Source organism: Homalodisca vitripennis, chromosome 1 (genome assembly GCF_021130785.1).
Source record: "Homalodisca vitripennis isolate AUS2020 chromosome 1, UT_GWSS_2.1, whole genome shotgun sequence".
NCBI classification, from domain to species: Eukaryota; Metazoa; Arthropoda; class Insecta; order Hemiptera; family Cicadellidae; genus Homalodisca; species Homalodisca vitripennis.
Window position 1 is genome coordinate 38,111,740 of NC_060207.1, and position 18,162 is coordinate 38,129,901.

The window sequence follows — 18,162 nt, forward strand, 5'->3', positions numbered from 1 at the left end:
TGTATACGTATACTGTGGATGCCAGCTGGAGATATGTTCTCTTGTTTGATGTTGCTGGTAATAAATGTTAGTTTCTAACTTTATCAAACCAAGAACAAGGTTTTGAAATCAGGTTTAGGCAGTGTCTTTTATATGTTAAAAAGTAACCAATAACAGAAATACTTAAAATTTAATCGTTAAATGTAGGCCTAGTTTTCTAGATAATGGAAATCTCCACCACTTATTCGTACGTTATTTTACAAAGCAAAGTTAGGTTACACTTATAATAAAATTTGTTTAACACAAGCTAGAAAACTCAAATATTAGAACTACAGCCGAGTGTGGGTACTCTGCTAACATTTATTACACATGTATCGTAATTGATGATGAAATGACTATAAATTAGCATTTATGATGACCACGGATACTCCATTACCATGCCTTCAGTAACCCTTACAAAATATTCACAACATGATATTTTAGAGTTATTGGACCAGTAAAAGAATGGCCATGTATCCTGTTTTGAATACGAGAGCTCCGTTATTTTATATCTTATGGTTAAAACATCTGTTTCTAAAAAGTTATAACATGTCTTATTTTCAGAAGGGGGAAAATCTTAATAAATTAATTAAATGTGCATAAAAAAAATATTTTACTATATTTTATGTATATTGTATCTGCGTATGTAGATTAGAATTCTATGAATAACAAGTCAAACCAAAAAAAGGTCAAAAGCTACTTCCCCTGCTCAACTTCTATCACCCCTCCCCTCCGCTACCCACTCACTCCAAACATCAGCCGGTTGCAGAACTCAACCTCAACCAATGTCAGATTTATAATTTCAGCAATCACACTTACTCATAGCAGCAATGTGCAAGTCAATTTACATTTAAAATGTTGTTATTGAGCCTAAAAGGCATTATTGAGTATTTAATAAAAACTTGCAATTGGACTGGAATTTTTTTAGGAGACTTGTTGAAATCAGAAAGATTGTGCATAGTTTGTCAAATTTATGTACTGATTCCTGTTGCGCAGAAGCAACATAACTTAAGACACTCAAATGAAGAAGAATTAAGACTCTCACATGCAGTTTTTAAGTAGTTGTCCAATATTACAATCATTTGTTATATAAGAATGAAATTGAGACATCAGCTCAAAAATATTTCAGGTAACACAAATACCAATTTTTGTGATGCTGCAAGAAAAATAAAAATAATGTTTAGCCTTGCATTCAAGAGACTATGAAGAGAAACAATTGGTATGTAGTTCATATTGTACACAACTGTTTAAAAACTTCTGTAAATTATAATTCATATGATACTAAATGTTTTGCAATCAGATATAACAATAATTTCAAATCTATCAGTTGAATATTCTAAACCATTAAAACATGGAATATTAAGCCTTTGTGTTTTCAACCTGCAATAGACTGAATTTTCAAAATTCCTAATAGATTAAAACGTATTTTTGTTTTAAGACAAATATTCTTACATTATGTATTAAATAAATATTAATCGTTAAATAACAAAATTGGGAAATATATTTCTATTTTTCTCCTCTTTGGCTATACCTTATAATGGACATGTTAATTTGACAGATCTATATTTCAGCCATGTACTTATTGCAGAGTTATTTAAACCAACAGGTAGGACTAAAATACTTTAATTGGTTCACCAGCCATCATAAAAATCAATTTCAACTTATTTGATTTTTGTTTAATGGAAATTAAAACACTGCATGGTTTTTTTACAATTTAATGAATAAAACAAACAGTACAAGAAAAAACTAAATCTTATATTCTAAGAGATCTAAAACCCAAAGCCATTTAACATTATTGATCTACAAGACCTTGGGAAAATAGTATTAATTATTTTCTAGAAACACCTCTGAAATAGCCTATCAGTTTGTAGAAACCACAAACTTTGTAAGCTTTTCATTGATTAACTAATCTAATAGCTGCCACGTAAAAAAATAAAGATTACTGCTAATACTACACATTTAAAGCATCCTTGACCATTGTATTCAAATTCAATTAATAATTATATATTAATATTATTATATAAAAAATCCACTTCATCATTATAAACATACTATTAATGTATATGTAAATGTCTTAGAACAATTTTAAAACTATATTGTAAGGAGTGGGTGGCTAAACAGTTCAATATTAGTTTAACTCTGTCAAAGGTTATGTTCACTGTTCATCAATAAACACTAAACCTTTGCATAAATCAGACTATAAATAAAAGAAAGAATTTGACACATTTATTTAATATTCCATGAATGTCCAAGTATTTATGTACAAGGATATGATGTGGAACTTTATACCACGATAAATGTTACATAACCATTATTATACAGGGTGTATCAAAAAGAATCATCCGATTTAATAAAATCATAACTATTCTGTTTGTTGAGCTAAATGCGCCAACAACGTACTGTTGAAAAGAGTATCTTTTTTTGAAGTTTTACATGGTTCCCGCTAGGTAGCAGCAGCGCACTTGAGTGAACGCCTACTTCATTTCTAGTGAAAATGGCGTCTGCACCACAAAAAGCGTTATGTGTTCTACGTTTTTCGCAGTGTGAGTCTGTAATAACTGTTCAGCGTGACTTTCTCAATAAGTATGGTGTTGATCCTCCTACATTACAGAGCATTAGACGACGGTATGCACAATTTCAAGAAACAGGTTGTCTGTGTAAAGGCAAGTCACTGGGCCGTCCCAGAGTGTCCGATGAAGATGTGGAGCGCGTCCGCCATTGTTTCACACACAGCCCTCAGAAATCTCTTCGCCGCTCTGCTCGACAGCTCAGCGTGCCTCCTATGTCCATCTGGAGTGTGTTGCGTCGACGATTACGCATGAAAGGATACTGACTTCAGATATTGCAAGCTCTTCGTGAGGGTGATAAAGAACGACGCGTGGAGTTTTGTAACTTCGTTCTTGATAAGATGATGGAGGATGAACATTTTGTATCGCGCATAGTGTTTAGCGACGATGTAACATTTCATTTAAATGGAAAGGTAAACCGCCATAACGTTAGAATATGGGGCACAGAAAAACCACTTGAAATTGTAAAACATGAGAGAGACTCTCCAAAATTTAATGTGTTTTGCGCAGTTTCACGGGAAAAGGTGTACAGTCCATTTTTATTTGCTGAGAACACTGTTACAGGAATAACATACAGTATCTCGATATGCTTGAGAATTATCTTTTCCCATTTACCAACAGGACGGGGCACCGCCACATTGGCATCTGGCAGTCCAGCAATTTTAAAATCAAAGAATTCGTGACCGGTGGATCGGCCGCACTGGACAAAATGACGCATCCTTACATTTTTGGCCTCCAAGGTCACCGGACCTTACTGTATATGATTTTTTTTCTTGTGGGGTTTCATCAAAGACTCTATATATGTGCCTCCGCTACCAACAACAATGTATGAGCTGAGGAATTGCATTACAACAGCAGTGGAATCAGTAACTCAGGACATGCTCGTTGCAGTGTGGGATGAATTTGAATACCGCATAGACATATGCTGTGTACCTAAAGGTGGACATATTGAACACCTTTGAAAAGGTATGAAAAAAAACTTTTTGTTTCCCTTTTAGCCAAAAAAATTAGTAATTGTATATGTTTACTACTGTTTGAAATATAGACATACCAAATCGGATGATTCTTTTTGATACACCCTGTATACTCATACTTAAAATCCAGTTGTTCCCGGCACATTTAGTACTTGTAATGTACACTAAATATATAACAGTTAAGAATCTTCAAAAACAAAAATCGAGGAAATATAATTTATTGTTTACACTGTAGAAACTATTCCATTTAGAAACTAATTAATTTACATTTAATTTACTTTACATTAACTGTATAATAGTCTAAATTAAATCAAACAATATATATTGTCCCAGCGGAACAAGTACTTTTTGTGATTCAATGTTTATTGAAAAATATTATTTATTTATATACCCACACACCCACACACACGCACACACGCACGCACGCACGCACCCACACACACACACACACACACACACACACACAATATATATATATATATATATATATATATATACTTGATTGCAGAATAGTAAAAACTACTAGTATCTCAAAAAAATGTATGCTTATTTTTAACTGTATTTTTATGGCAGTATATATGACACAATGCATTTGTGTAGTTTTTAAGTTTATGATTAGTAATGTCCAAAAATGAGCAGAGTAAATAATTAACAGTAAACCATGTTCAGTCATAAGGCTTGTGCGGCTTAGTACTATTGTAGATCAAATAGCTCACACACTGTTCTTTAGTAACAATATCCTGAATTACTTTGTTGTTACCCTATCAGGAAAACACTACTGTACTATCTTTGTTCGTTTTCATATTTACTTATTATTTTATATGTTACTAGAAAACATTGCCAGGTTGTTATACACTTCATGACAAAATTATAAAAAAATTAAATGAAAAATGACCACCAAAGGTGAAGTCAGGACTAGAGCCCACTTAACCATAACAAATGTTTAAATAGTTGTGATGTTGAAGAATCTAGCCCAGTGCTTAGTGATGCTTGATGAAATACATAGTTCTGTGAAACAAAACAGTGGAGTCTGGAGTCAGATTCTAACCACAATTCTCACCTTATCGAGATGTTACCAAAAAAAAAGAATAGATATTTCCCAATAACAAGTTAGTTTGTTTTTAAATTGGAATTTAAAATATTTATAATGTGGGTGTGAATGAATAACTAACACAAGTTACCTGCTAGCACTGTTTTTGTTAAGTGTAGTGATTTAATACGGTATAGTAGTTTTGTTAGTACCTGTTATTATTATGACCAGGAGCCGGTTATAAATATTATTTGTACAGTAATTTATAAATAGGCTATATTGGAGCAAAATGGTTCAACATTGCCTCTTTTAGGTACCCTAGATTTACTAGTAAGACCTATTGATCATACTGTTAGGGTGGATAAATAATGGATGTTGTTAGGTATGTGTAGATTTGTTTTAGCAAGGCAAATACAGTGATGTCTAATGACTTATCTATTCACTTTATAGAAATCACTTTAAAAAATAAATTACTCCTATCTCACCCTTGCCCTCAAACTATTGACAATACGCTTCAGCTTCAATTACGTACAAGACAAGGGATTTGTGGTCGTTTCCATGTACATCACAAGTACGATTAACTGAAATAACGGGACCGGGACTACCCGAGGGATATAGGAAAACTAACACAGAGATTGTAATAAAATATCATAATTTACAGGAAAACTCAATATTGATAAGTAAAAATGGTTTATGTACACAATAAATTACATGACTTAAATGAAAACAATAGGCAAGTTATTGCTCATACTAACAAGAGCCAGTACAGTCTTGCAAACGGTGTGGTTCCAACGCAATGTTCCGCACCCCACACATCAAAAACATAACTGATATTTTAAGTGTAATTTTGTACATACTTCTTATACAGTTATTCATTTATTCGAAAGCCCAAGTAGTCAGAACTTGGATAATCATACTTCTAGTGTGTGTGTTACTTAGCTAATTTCTATAACACTATATAAACTACATACTGTTTCTTGTTCAAATTTTTCACTTTATCCAAGAATTTCAAGCTTATTACAAATTGTTATAATCTCTTATTTAATTGAGTTCTGAAATGTGACACTTTAAAACTAATATTTATAATTTTGATCAATAGACAAAAGTGGATCACAGATGAAATGACAGAGAAGTGGTAATGATGAGTAAAGGAAAACTGTGTTTTGTGTTATTAGCTGATATAGGTTTTTCAAATAGACGTTGAATAGGTTTACAATTACTATTATAATTCAGAAAACATACACATTTTTGAGACACGATGTAAACAGGATATTGGGTCTTAAATATCTAAGTGTTTGAAAACTCTTAACATGCACTTAAAACAAATCAACCTACTTGAGCTGGCAGTGTAAATGTTCAATAGTGCAATCAGTGTTCAATTGGATTAAATTTGTTTTTATTTTTTTTTTAATGTTTGCCTTAATTGCTCAAGAGTACATGTCCTACAGAAATGAATTTTTGTTTTTTAATGTACAATGTCACAAGGAATTGTTGGCTTTAAAATTGTATGTGTGGGCATTTTGAAACAAGCCCACTGGAAAATTGATACTGATAAGGATATAATTTCTTTACAGTATTTATTTAAAAGATAACTGGATGGAATGGCATAATTCTTTATTTATAAAAATTGTAAGTTCTTTTAATAATTTGTATTATTAAAAAAACAAAATTAAAAATATATATTTTTTACATTGCAGATTATTTTTATCATTGTCTGAAGTTATAATTTATATATTTTAGTATTTATATACTATAATATATTTACATTCTTGAATTCAACAGTATTTTCATGGGCCTTGTAACAAAATTACCCAAAATAATGATCTTAAATGCCTAATATTTCCATATGAAGTGATCAACTTTATAATTTTTTATTACAGAAGTTATGTTAAAAGGCAACACAAAAAATGCTTATAAAAATCAATCCAACCAAAAACCGATTGCAATATCTTAACTATCCTTATCTAACAACTGGATTTGTACTTTTTTATATTTACTTTACTGTTAACTATCATTTATCTCATTTTATAATGAATAGAACTAATAAATAAAAATAATGAAATAACAAATAATGAATAATAACTAATACTAATTACTGTTATTAAGTATAAAATTGCAATATGAGCAGCATGCCGTTCATTAACCCTTTCTATCCCAAAGGTTTTTCATAAATATTTACTTGAGTTTCTGGCACAGAATTCCAGACGTAATTGACTAAAATCTCACCATTAGCTAAAATTGCAACAAATGTTTTTTATTGGTGGGAACTCATTATTTCTTTTTACAATTATTTTTTGAAGTCTTACTACTATTTGATATATTCAACTTTTATAATCACGAAAAAAATATTTTATGTGAAAAATGTTAATAAAACCAAAACTAACAGTTAAGAAATCGTGTTACAGTTTAAATTATTACCAATTATTTTAATGAGGCATAATTCAAATGTTGGTTGTATGTAATGTGTTTACTACAGACTAAAAAGGTTTGCAATGTGCATACATAAACAATTATGAAGCGGTGTGTAAGCTATATTTTACTTTTACTTCAAATGCAAGAGTTCTTCCTTTTGCTGCCCCCATTTTGGTACTGACTACACAACATACACAGCATACTTAAAAGTTTTTAAAGAATAAGTAATCTATCAATGTTCCCATCCACCTTGTTATTCAGTCATGCTGTCACATTGAAACATTGACAACATATTAAATACTAAGTACCAATAGTTCATATAGTTTTGTAATCCTATTCATTAAAAGTATTTCATTAAGTGTGTAATAAGTAAACTTTAATTTAAATTGTACTCAAAAAGGTTTTGTCCTAAAATTAGAATGATGGAATCAAAAGGGTTTGGTTATAACAATATTAACGGTATGCACTTAGAAGGACCACTAATATTGCAATTTTTATAAAAGGCTAAATTCTCATTTATCACACATATTAATAATTATAAAACACAAAACACTTTACACATCAGAGAAGAGCTTCAATTTTACACTCTAATTTTGGAAGAGCTTTAAAATGTCTTATCAAACCTCAAAATGTGTTTATTGATTGTATTGAGACTGAAATACTTGCACAAGCAATATGTTACCACTGTTTGCAGGTTTCAAACACATAATCACATTATGCCTATCTAACACAACTTTAGAGCACGAGCCACCACACATACACTTTTCACCTGCCACTACCTTGCAGACCCACCCAATAATATCAATTCTTGAAATATAATTAATATTATTTAAATACATGTACAAAAGTCTCTTAATTTTTTTGTGTAAAAAGGAATTTGATTCATGTTAATATTATTTTTTTTTTCTCATTACTCAGAAGATTTTAAAATCTCCTAAATTTACCAATTAAAATAAATGGTACTATATCATCAGCATTTACTTTCTCTCATTATTTAAGAATTATCACAAGACATTCATGTAACAATATTGATATTGTCTTTGACTGACATTGTTGGTAACTATGTCTCGTGCCCATGGTAGTTAGGAGAATAAAAGTGCTGTCGATCTAGTCATCTTCAAGATGGCGTTGGAAATACACCACATTTTCTGACAGACATGATGTCTTGCCAGCCTCATGACAGTAACAGAAAATTCCATTAGCTTGTATAAAACACTGACTCTCTGTGAGCCAGCAGTTCGCATTGATACCCATAATTATATCTATTTTCAACATTAATACATGTATAATGGAATGTTTATAATGGAACCTGACAAATTTAGCGAAATATAAGAGTTTTTGTACTAATCCCATAAACTAACTACTCCTAGACCTGTTTATTTCTGGTTTCTGTAGTTGTTGATTAAGTCTTGATAACATCATAACTTAAACCTTACTTTGCATCTCATCTGATTGTTTGATAAATAGATGAAAAGAATTTCCTGTATTTTCTAACCTAAGGTTACCTTTCTCTTGTAAGGGACAGGATGAGATTTGGAAATTAATATTTCCATTGAACATCATCACTATTCTGAGTAACAGATCTTTCATCAAACAACAAAATAAGGTTAGCCAAATTAGAAGCTACCACTTTTGAGTCTGGCCCATTTAGATGAAATGCAAGGATGAGGTTTCATTCCAAGAATCATCAGGGATACTCAAAATTTCATCAAATGAGAGTTGGATGACATCCCTGTTATATTAAAAGCCATAGAAATGAAGAAATAGTTGGTTATGATATTCCTGGTAAATTGTGAGGTATTGAGAGTGATGAATGAGTTGGGTATGATATATTCTTGTTAAATTATGGGGTATGGGAGTAAAGAGAGAATTGACTATGATATTCCTGTTAAATTATGAGGTATAGGAGTGATGAAAGAGTTGCCTATGATATTCCTGTTAAATTACGGAGTATAGGAGTGAAGTGAAAAAAGAGTTGGTTATGATATTCCTGTTAAATTATGAGGTATGGGAGTGAAGAGTATACTATGATATCCCACGAGAGCAAAAACTAGAGCTTAAAAACAAATTATTTATGTCTCATTTCCTTACACATAATATAGTTGTGATATACTTATCAACTCTGAGAGCAGACATTGATAACCATTGTGTTTCAGATCCTAAACAAACTCAATCATGAGGTTTGAAAATATTTTTAGCAGATGTGTAAATTCTTTGATGCAAAACTATACAAGCGAGTTTATTAAATACCCATACTCAAATTGTAACTGAACAATAGATTTATTTAACTTCTATGTTTGAGTGTGATAATCACAATTGTGAGGATTGAAAATAGCCTTTTAAGTACTAATAACAGATCTAATAAATAAGAATAATATAAAAGTAAGAACATCCAATTTATATAATTTGCATATAAATGAGAATTAAATAAAAAATAACCTTTAATAATAACAATTACAAGATACTGCAAATTTTTCTCAAGTCAAAAAATTCCTCCTTCTTCGTAAACTGGCAAGTTCATCGTCAGGTGAGGGAGTCAAAAAATCAAAAGGTAATACAGTTGTTTGGAACTTTTCTCTCTTTATATATGGCATTTGTGATAACCTCCACTTTTTACAAATCACTTTTCCAAAAGAAGAGCATTTTGTGGTTCTCAATTTCAATTTTAGTTTCAAGATATGACTTGCATCAAAAATACAACTGTCTTCCATTTTACCCACCACAGATGTTACTCTCTTTGTACCATTGTAACTATCAACTGTATCTTTATCAGTAATTAAGCTATGAAGGAGTGATGACATTACTTCTTCTTTTACCAATGTGCTTTCAGCATCAAGAAGGGTAACAATATCATCAGTCTCTGGTTCACTGGAAACATCCAAATACCCCTCTGATCCCACACTCTCGTTAACTGTAGTATTCGATGAACTTTTGATTGCAGAAGACAAATTAATTCCTCCATAGTGAGCAACAGTAACTTCAGGGTCTGTATTGATTACATAAGGAATATTAAGGTTCAACGTGTGTTTACTCACCGGTTTAGAGTTATGCTTTACACTGACATTTGGATCTGAAAATGAGTTCATTGAGTCCAATCCTGACTTAGCCACTCTAATAGAACCAAGACTTGACGCAAGGTGGCAGTCTTTATTCTTTTTTCTATATGACCCTGGGAGAGAATATCCCTGATAAAACTGAAAATCTGAGGAATCCGGTCGAGAACTAACTCCTAAACTACCAAGAGAAGTTGACATCTCATTTTCAAAACCTCTTTTCATCAACATCTCTGATGTTAAGATACTAGGTGTAAAGCGGTCTGACTCGCTTTTGGTGTGCTGTCTCAAAAGACAACTCCCTGCAGGTATGGGAGGTATAGAAACATTTTGACTCATATCATCTGTAGATCCTGTCTCTGACTGAGAAATACTCTTAGTATGTTTTAGTACCAGACCGGCTAAAGAAATTGACTCATCAGAATCTGAATCATCTTGAAAATTCATTGTTACATAACTAGATGTCACTATTTCTGTGTTTGATTCACTTGTCGGTTTAGACACCTTTTGAAAAATTTTGCTTGTACCATCTGATTCACTTTTGGTGTACTGTCTCATGGGACAGCATCCAGCGAGATGTGTTGATGTATTTTCACTCATATCATCAACAGATCCTGTCTTGGGCTGAGAAACATTCTTGGCATGTTTTAGTACCAGACCAGCCAAAGAAATTGACTCATCAGAATCTGAATCCTCTTGAAAATTTGTTTTTATATAACTAGATGTCACTCCTTCGATGTTTGAGCTACTGGTTGGTTTATACAAAACTTGATTTAAAATTCTGCATGTGCTATCGGTTTTAAGCTCAGTAGTTTCATTCATTGTGTCAGTTCTAAGTCTGATTTCTGTGGCTAGTCTGTAACATAATTCTGATGGACTATCAAGTGTATAATGATGATTTCTGGACCCGCCAGTTAAAGTCATAACATTAAAATCATCTTTTAAGTCTGTCATTTTTTTGTCACTCAAATCTTCAAACTTTTGTATTGAATCAATTTTATGTTTGGCAGCTAATCCAGCTAATGACAATCCAGAAAATTCTGAATCTGAACTATCTTCTTCACTTGAGCTGGGATAAAGTGGCTTAAGTTCTAAACATTTAGTTTGTTTTAGATATTTATTACTTGGAGTTCTTGGTTCATGTCTTATTGTATCTTGATTACTTCCATCTTTTTCTACAACGTACTTTAATGAATTTACATTGGAAAATGAACCAACAGTATTTCTTGTTTTATTATATTTTGCTGTTAAATTAGACAAGGATGAAACCTTTTTTGTCTCTGGCTTTGAGTCAAAGCACTGTTTTGTCAAATTACTAACATTTTCATCTGCATCAGTATTAGTAAAAGAATCCATTTTCTTATTAATAGATTTAAAATTCTGATGACCTCTAAATTCAGAAATAACTGAATTTTTTAGCTGCTGCTCATTAAAATTGTTTGTATGGATCCGAGGATTAACACTTGTATTCTTTTTTTTATATAAAGCTGTATTATTTTTGGTCTGACTTATAACTGATTCACTTAAATTTGGAAATAAATAGGCAACACCAAGCTTTTTTCTTTTAAATACTCTGGCTTGACTGTAAGATAAACTCAGACTTGAATTATCATCTTACCTTCCCAACGGCACAAAAGTTAACAGAACAGCCCCAAAGAGGAACATGCAAAAAACAAAAAGCACACTCAGTATATTGAAGTTTCAGACAACTGAAATTATTTTGATTAATTATATGAAACTTTGAAATTATCCATTCACTTAATAAATATTTTTACTTTTAAATAATTAAGATAAAATAAGAACATAATTTGTAATATCAGTGACAGAAGTAGGTAATTAAGAAATACATGTTTAATACAAACTATATCTACAATGCTAAACTTACAACTTCCACTAAAGAGTGTATAATGGAAATGCTCACTTTTTACATTTGTTCGATATTGAGCTGTCTGTATATTTAATCTGGTGTTTACACTCTTACAATGCTAAACTTAGAACTTTCACCCACAAGTGTATAATACAGGTGGTGCTCACTTTTATATTTGTTCGATATTGAGCTGTCTGTATATTTAATCTGGTGTTTACACTCTTACAATGCTAAACTTAGAACTTTCACCCACAAGTGTATAATACAGGTGGTGCTCACTTTTTATATTTGTTCGATATTGAGCTGTCTGTATATTTAATCTGGTGTTTACACTCTTACAATGCTAAACTTAGAACTTTCACCCACAAGTGTATAATACAGGTGGTGCTCACTTTTTATATTTGTTCGATATTGAGCTGTCTGTATGTTATAATCTGGTGTTTATACTCTTATAACTTCAAAGAACAAAGAAAGGATGTTTGGTAATATGTCCAAAAATGGCAAAAAGAAATTCACCAACTTGTTTTGGTGAACACATAATATACAGAATTTGAACTTTAAGCATATTTTATGTAGATGAATTAGGCCTAGATATTTTATATCACTATGAAAATCAATTTTAATTAAAAAAAACCCATATCACTAATCTTGTATAAGTATAGAAATTTTAATGTCTGCAAAGAACTGATATATGTACTGTGTCATCTCTAAGAAAAAAGATAGGCTAACACATTTTTCTCCACTAACAAATACATATTGATTTACATAATTACTACAGTTAGACAACTACAATTCTACCATGATTTTCAAAGCAAGAAGTAAAAGTTTTAAAAACAATTATAAATAATTAATAATGTTAAAAAAAAAACATTTTTCAAACAACAATTTTTATAATTTTTTGTTAAACATACAGTTATTCTGGACCAAAATAACAAAGAATTTACTTAACCTTCAAAAATACCTTCAAAAACATAAATGTTTTAATATTTTAAGTAAAGACTTCCATTTTAATAAGAAAACCTTGGTGATTTTTGAACATCCAACTACAATATGCCTGGTGGTAAACGAGTTAAGTATACAGTAATAATAGTGTAGGATTGATAAATTGATAAAAGGCTTTAACAATGCAGTTAAAACAAATTATGCTGAAACAATGAATATCATTTTTTTATAAATAATAATTTGTTGGATTTAACATTATAATCCCTTGATTGTTCTACCAATTTTAAACCAAAAGACTGTTTTCATGAGTTATATTACCATTTACCACCACAGTTCAGTACGTATTACACATCCAAATATTTATTTTTAAAATTTTACCCAGTTTATACCAAAAATATTGAGGACTAATAAATACTGAAAGTATTCTTAATTATTCTGCTAAGGTATACTTCCAAATAAGTATTTACCCATGGCAAACAAAGTACCAATACAGTATTAATATTTCCAAATAATAAGCTGGAATGTTGAACATTTATTTGAAGAATAGTTATGAACTTGTGTGATTTGAAAGTGTTGATAATATTTACATTTATATGTTTAACTAGCTCTGACTGGCTGTGGTAAAAACTGCTTCAGGAAAGACAGGTTTTGATAAAACGTGAGCGTTATTTCATTTATATAAATTACTGTTTATCACAGTCATTTGTGTACTTAAATGAAAGGTAAAATTATAATGAATCGGAGTTGTTAAATGTTTTTAAAATGTACAAAAAAATAAACTTCATTCATTTATTTTTATTTATTTTCATTTTGGCCAAAAAGTATACTTGAACTTTTTTAAGGCAAATGAGAATATTCTATTGCTGAAGAGTAAGTAGAGCATCAAAAATCCGGATTAATTTCAACATAGAACCTTTTCAGACCATCAGATTATCCGAATTTTTAAAACGAACCTAGAAAAGGCTAGCAGTTATCTTCCAACATAAACACCTTACTATAATCATCCTTAATTTACTATAAGGTTAATGGGTACTGCAGTGTATAAATAAAACTATTGCCGTAGTCTAACTTAAATGTGTTTTATTATTGAAAAATGATATTCTTTAACAAAATACTGAATTTAATAATTGAGTTATTTTAAAAAGAAAATATCTATTGCTATAGTAAATTTATCTAATTTTCTGTACAACATGTTTTTGGACAATTTTTGTAACAAATGTATAATTCCAAAAAAACTATGATTTACACATTCTACTACATTTTTTTATTGAATGAGTAGGAGAACAAGAAAAGAGTGTAAGAAAAATCTTTAGATTTTATATGTGGAATTAACTGTAAAAATTCTTAATAAGAATAAAATAATAAAGAAATACATGATTGATTGTGCATAAAACTTAAGTTACTGAAATTTAAACGTTGTGTACCTTTATTTAGTAAATTTTGTTACTATATTATAAATTTTTAAGTTTGGCCATATGAATTTTGTTTGTTTGTATTAGTCTTTTTAATATTTAATATTTAGAGGAAATATTGTGGAACCAATATTACAATGTTGATGACGTTGCATGGTTGCCACTATGATTCCAGCCAAAATATTTACAAATATTGAAAAATGTTGATATGTTGATAAAAGGCACATTAAATTAGTCAATTATAAATATAAGCAATATGTTAAATAAATAAAAGTATTTAATTGACAAAACATGTATAGATTTCATAAAAATTATAGTAAAAAAGCACCACTTTTCTATGTACAATTCAAACCCGGCAAATGGTCACCCAAAAGAGGTGATCACACCAGAAATCGTCGAAAAAATCCATGAAATGATATTGGACAGTTAGAGAATGAAAGTGCATGAGTTGGCTCATGTTGTAGGTATCTCAACTGAACGGGTACATCACATTTTACACAAATATTTGAACATGAAACAACTCTCCGTGAGATGAGTGCCACGATTGTTCACACTCGACCATAAACGCAACCATGTGATCACTTCAAAAGAATGTTTAGTGATGTTCAGCCGGAATCCGGACGTGTTTTTGGTGGCATTTTTTTCATTATCTCCTCCTCATTTTCATGTAGGCCGAAGACAATTATTCATCAAACAACAATGCTGCTTTGCTTAAATATTTTACCCAGCACATGACACTGTTGTAGTGGTAACTGTTGAAAGCACCTAATTTGTCTAGATTCCATATTTAATTTTAACTAAGAGATTGATGCATGTTTTAAAATAGTGCTAATTAAATGAAAAATCCATTTATTAAAGAGGCAGAGTTAGGGCTATCAAGCCCTCTCTACCACTCAATCTCAAACACAGAAAATTTTCAATAATTAAATAGACATGTATAATTTAAATAAATAGTAACAAAATTGATTAACTTACACAAAATTAAATGATAAAATGAACTTAAAGTAAAATTCTATATTCTGAAATTCAAGAAAACTTACAATGTAAAAGAATAATACTACGCTAACAAATCAAAGCTAATCCTTTGTAAGTGACACAGTAAAATTATAATCCAGGAAGTGAGGGTCAATTCGCATTGTATAATCAATCATTAGTCACACTCATTTTTGTTTGGTATTGAAATGGAAGGTATTGAAAGGTTAGAAATATGAAATATGATTTTTCTGAGATCATATTTTTCTTAGCTTGACACATTTAACACCAACCATCAAAAGTAAATAAATGTTAAAGTTATTGTCCACAAAGAATATACAGACAGACTATCTGGCTAGAAGTGGTGACATCACTTCAGTTTCTTTATCTAGTTGTCTGATGGTGATATAACTATTATGTATTTGTCTGGTTGATATTTAGTGTGTCAAGCTAAGAAAAATATAATCTGAGGCAAAAACCAAAACTGGTGCAGCTAATGATAAATTTTTTTGTTAGGAGACATTCCTTAATTGATTTCAAGAAAAACCAGGTTGAGTGCTTATACAATGAGAACTGACTCGACTCATAGACCAAATTACGTGATCATTTAAAGTACATCAGACTGACAAAAATGCACTAGAATTTTTTCAACTCTTGGAATTGTTTTTAACATCTTCAGTTAGTATTTTTGTACACTGACAAGACTTAATTTATCAAACACATTTTGTATTTCATCACTTAACATGATATTTCAATTAGATAATTTTTATCATAATTTTGCAGTATAGTACATTCCTTAAAGAAAATTAAAATTTTTGTGTTGTTTTATAATGGTTTTCAAACATTTGTGTTCTTAATAAAGCTAAACAGGATAGACAAATCAGACTTATTATTAATACAGGGTGATTCACGAAGACTTGCATAAACTTTGGAAGCTCATTCTACACGTAAAAATAATGAAACAAAGTTTATATATTTAAACATGGGTCCAGACTTCAGCTTACCATATAAAACGAGGTCTTCCTCAAATTCTAGTAAGGTAGATTAAGAAAAGAATTCAATTGTTTCTTTTGGTTTTTGACCTAAGAAATTGAATAAAACAGGTCTCAGAACTGTAAATTATATGCAATTTTGGAGAAAACCCGTGTTAAATCCAAAAAATGGAGTGAACAAAATATTTTTCATCTTTGTACAAGAAGTTTGTTATTTCACCGATAAACCGATTAACATTTTTAATGAAACTTGTAGAAGATTTTATTCTGAACAAAATGGAGTGCAAAAACACATTTTTTCATCTTTGTGTAATAATAACTTTGTTATTTCACCAAGAAACAGGTCAAAAATTTTTAAACTTGTTGAAAATTTTATTCTGAAAAAAAAAACAGTGCAAATAAAGCACACAGAAAGTGAATAGATCTTCGATTACATGAATTTTTATTCATAATAGTACAACAAGCCTTTTGCATTTGACTGACAATAACTGTTAATTAACTATTAAACAAATTAAATTTCTACTAAGAAATTGTAAATTACAATTCTTAAATGAAAAATTATTTCATATAGTACATTGATTTTAGCAGTGCATACAGGTGCTGCTGACATACTGTACGGGTTGATTTAATTCGATTTAAAAACACAGAATGATTTTTTTGGAGGAAATTTTTGTTTCATAAGTTAACAATACAATAATCAGCTGTACAACAATGACATGAATTGAATTGTAAAACTCAAATAATTTTGACAGCTAACAAATGAGTTTCAGTCCATGTGCGTATTGTTCTGTTTGTAGTAATTGAGTTTCAGTCCGTGTAAGTATTATTTTGACCTTACTAATTATTAAATTATTGGAATAGTAATGCCACATTTATTTAGAAGTGAAGAATACTCTGATATGATGTTTATTTATGGTGTATGTAATGGCACGCATGGCCGTTGTTGAAGAATACAGACAACATTACCCATACCGCATAATTCTAAATCCTAAAAAATTAGTACTACATTTTTTATGTTACGGGAAACAGGATCACTTCCTAGTGCAAAGTTCCAATATAACCACTCTTGCCAACATGATGTTATTGTAGAGGAAAACATTGTTGCCATTGTTAACATAGTCCAGGTATTACTATAAGACATGTTTCTAAATAGTTCAGTTAACTAAGTAAAGTATGGAGAACACTCAAAATAACAAGCTCTATCTCTAAGATAAACAAAAAGTAAAGCATTTACATCTAGGAGACAATGCCCATCGCTTAGAGCTTGCATTTGGTTAACACTCATCGTCGACTCTTCAAGTAATTTTATTTACCAATGAGTCACAGTTTCTTGATTGTATCAACAATTTACGAAACCAACTTTCATGGGCAGAAGTGAACCCTCATGCAACCATTGAACGTAACTTTTAAAAGCGCTTTAGTATTAACATATGGTGTGATATTATTATTCATATCAGCTGATTGGACAGTTTATTTTTCAAAAGCGCTTAACAGGTCAGATATACTTACAGTTTCTTCAATAAGAATTACCGACATTGCTTGAAGATATTCCTTTGCAACGTGACGCCAGTTGTACTTTTAACATGATGGCGCATCGCCACATTTTTCTAATATTGTTCCATCTACTTGAATCAGCAGTTTCCAAATAAATGGATTGAACATAGACATCTTATACACTGGCCACCCAGGTCACCAGATCATACACCATTGGATCTTTGCATATGGGGATGATTGAAAGAGAAAGTTTACGAGGTCAAAGTTAATTCATGTGAGGTGCTACTTAGATGTATTAATGAAAGTACTAGTTTTATGCAGTTAAAGGAAAGCTCTGTTAAACTACAGAAAGCAACAAGAGCCGTCCTTAAACTAGCAGAATAACTCATTGAAGTCGGCAGAGACAATTTTGAAAATTTACTGTAATTT

At 30.6% G+C, this 18,162-nt stretch overlaps 1 protein-coding gene across 2 annotated transcripts in view; it reads right to left on the reverse strand.

The window, feature by feature from the left end:
• Nucleotides 1-18,162, reverse strand: part of LOC124359931 (protein HBS1) — a 77,445-nt gene that overhangs the window by 29,919 nt on the left and 29,364 nt on the right. Inside the window, exon 5 of one of the 2 annotated variants that reach the window (XM_046813085.1) lies at nt 9,389-11,667. The exons of the other annotated variant lie outside the window; for it this stretch is intronic. Coding sequence (XP_046669041.1) covers nt 9,479-11,667 — 2,189 coding nt within the window. The 3' untranslated portion in view covers nt 9,389-9,478. Of the gene's footprint in view, nt 1-9,388; nt 11,668-18,162 lie in introns of those variants that run through there. 2 annotated transcript variants of the gene reach the window in all.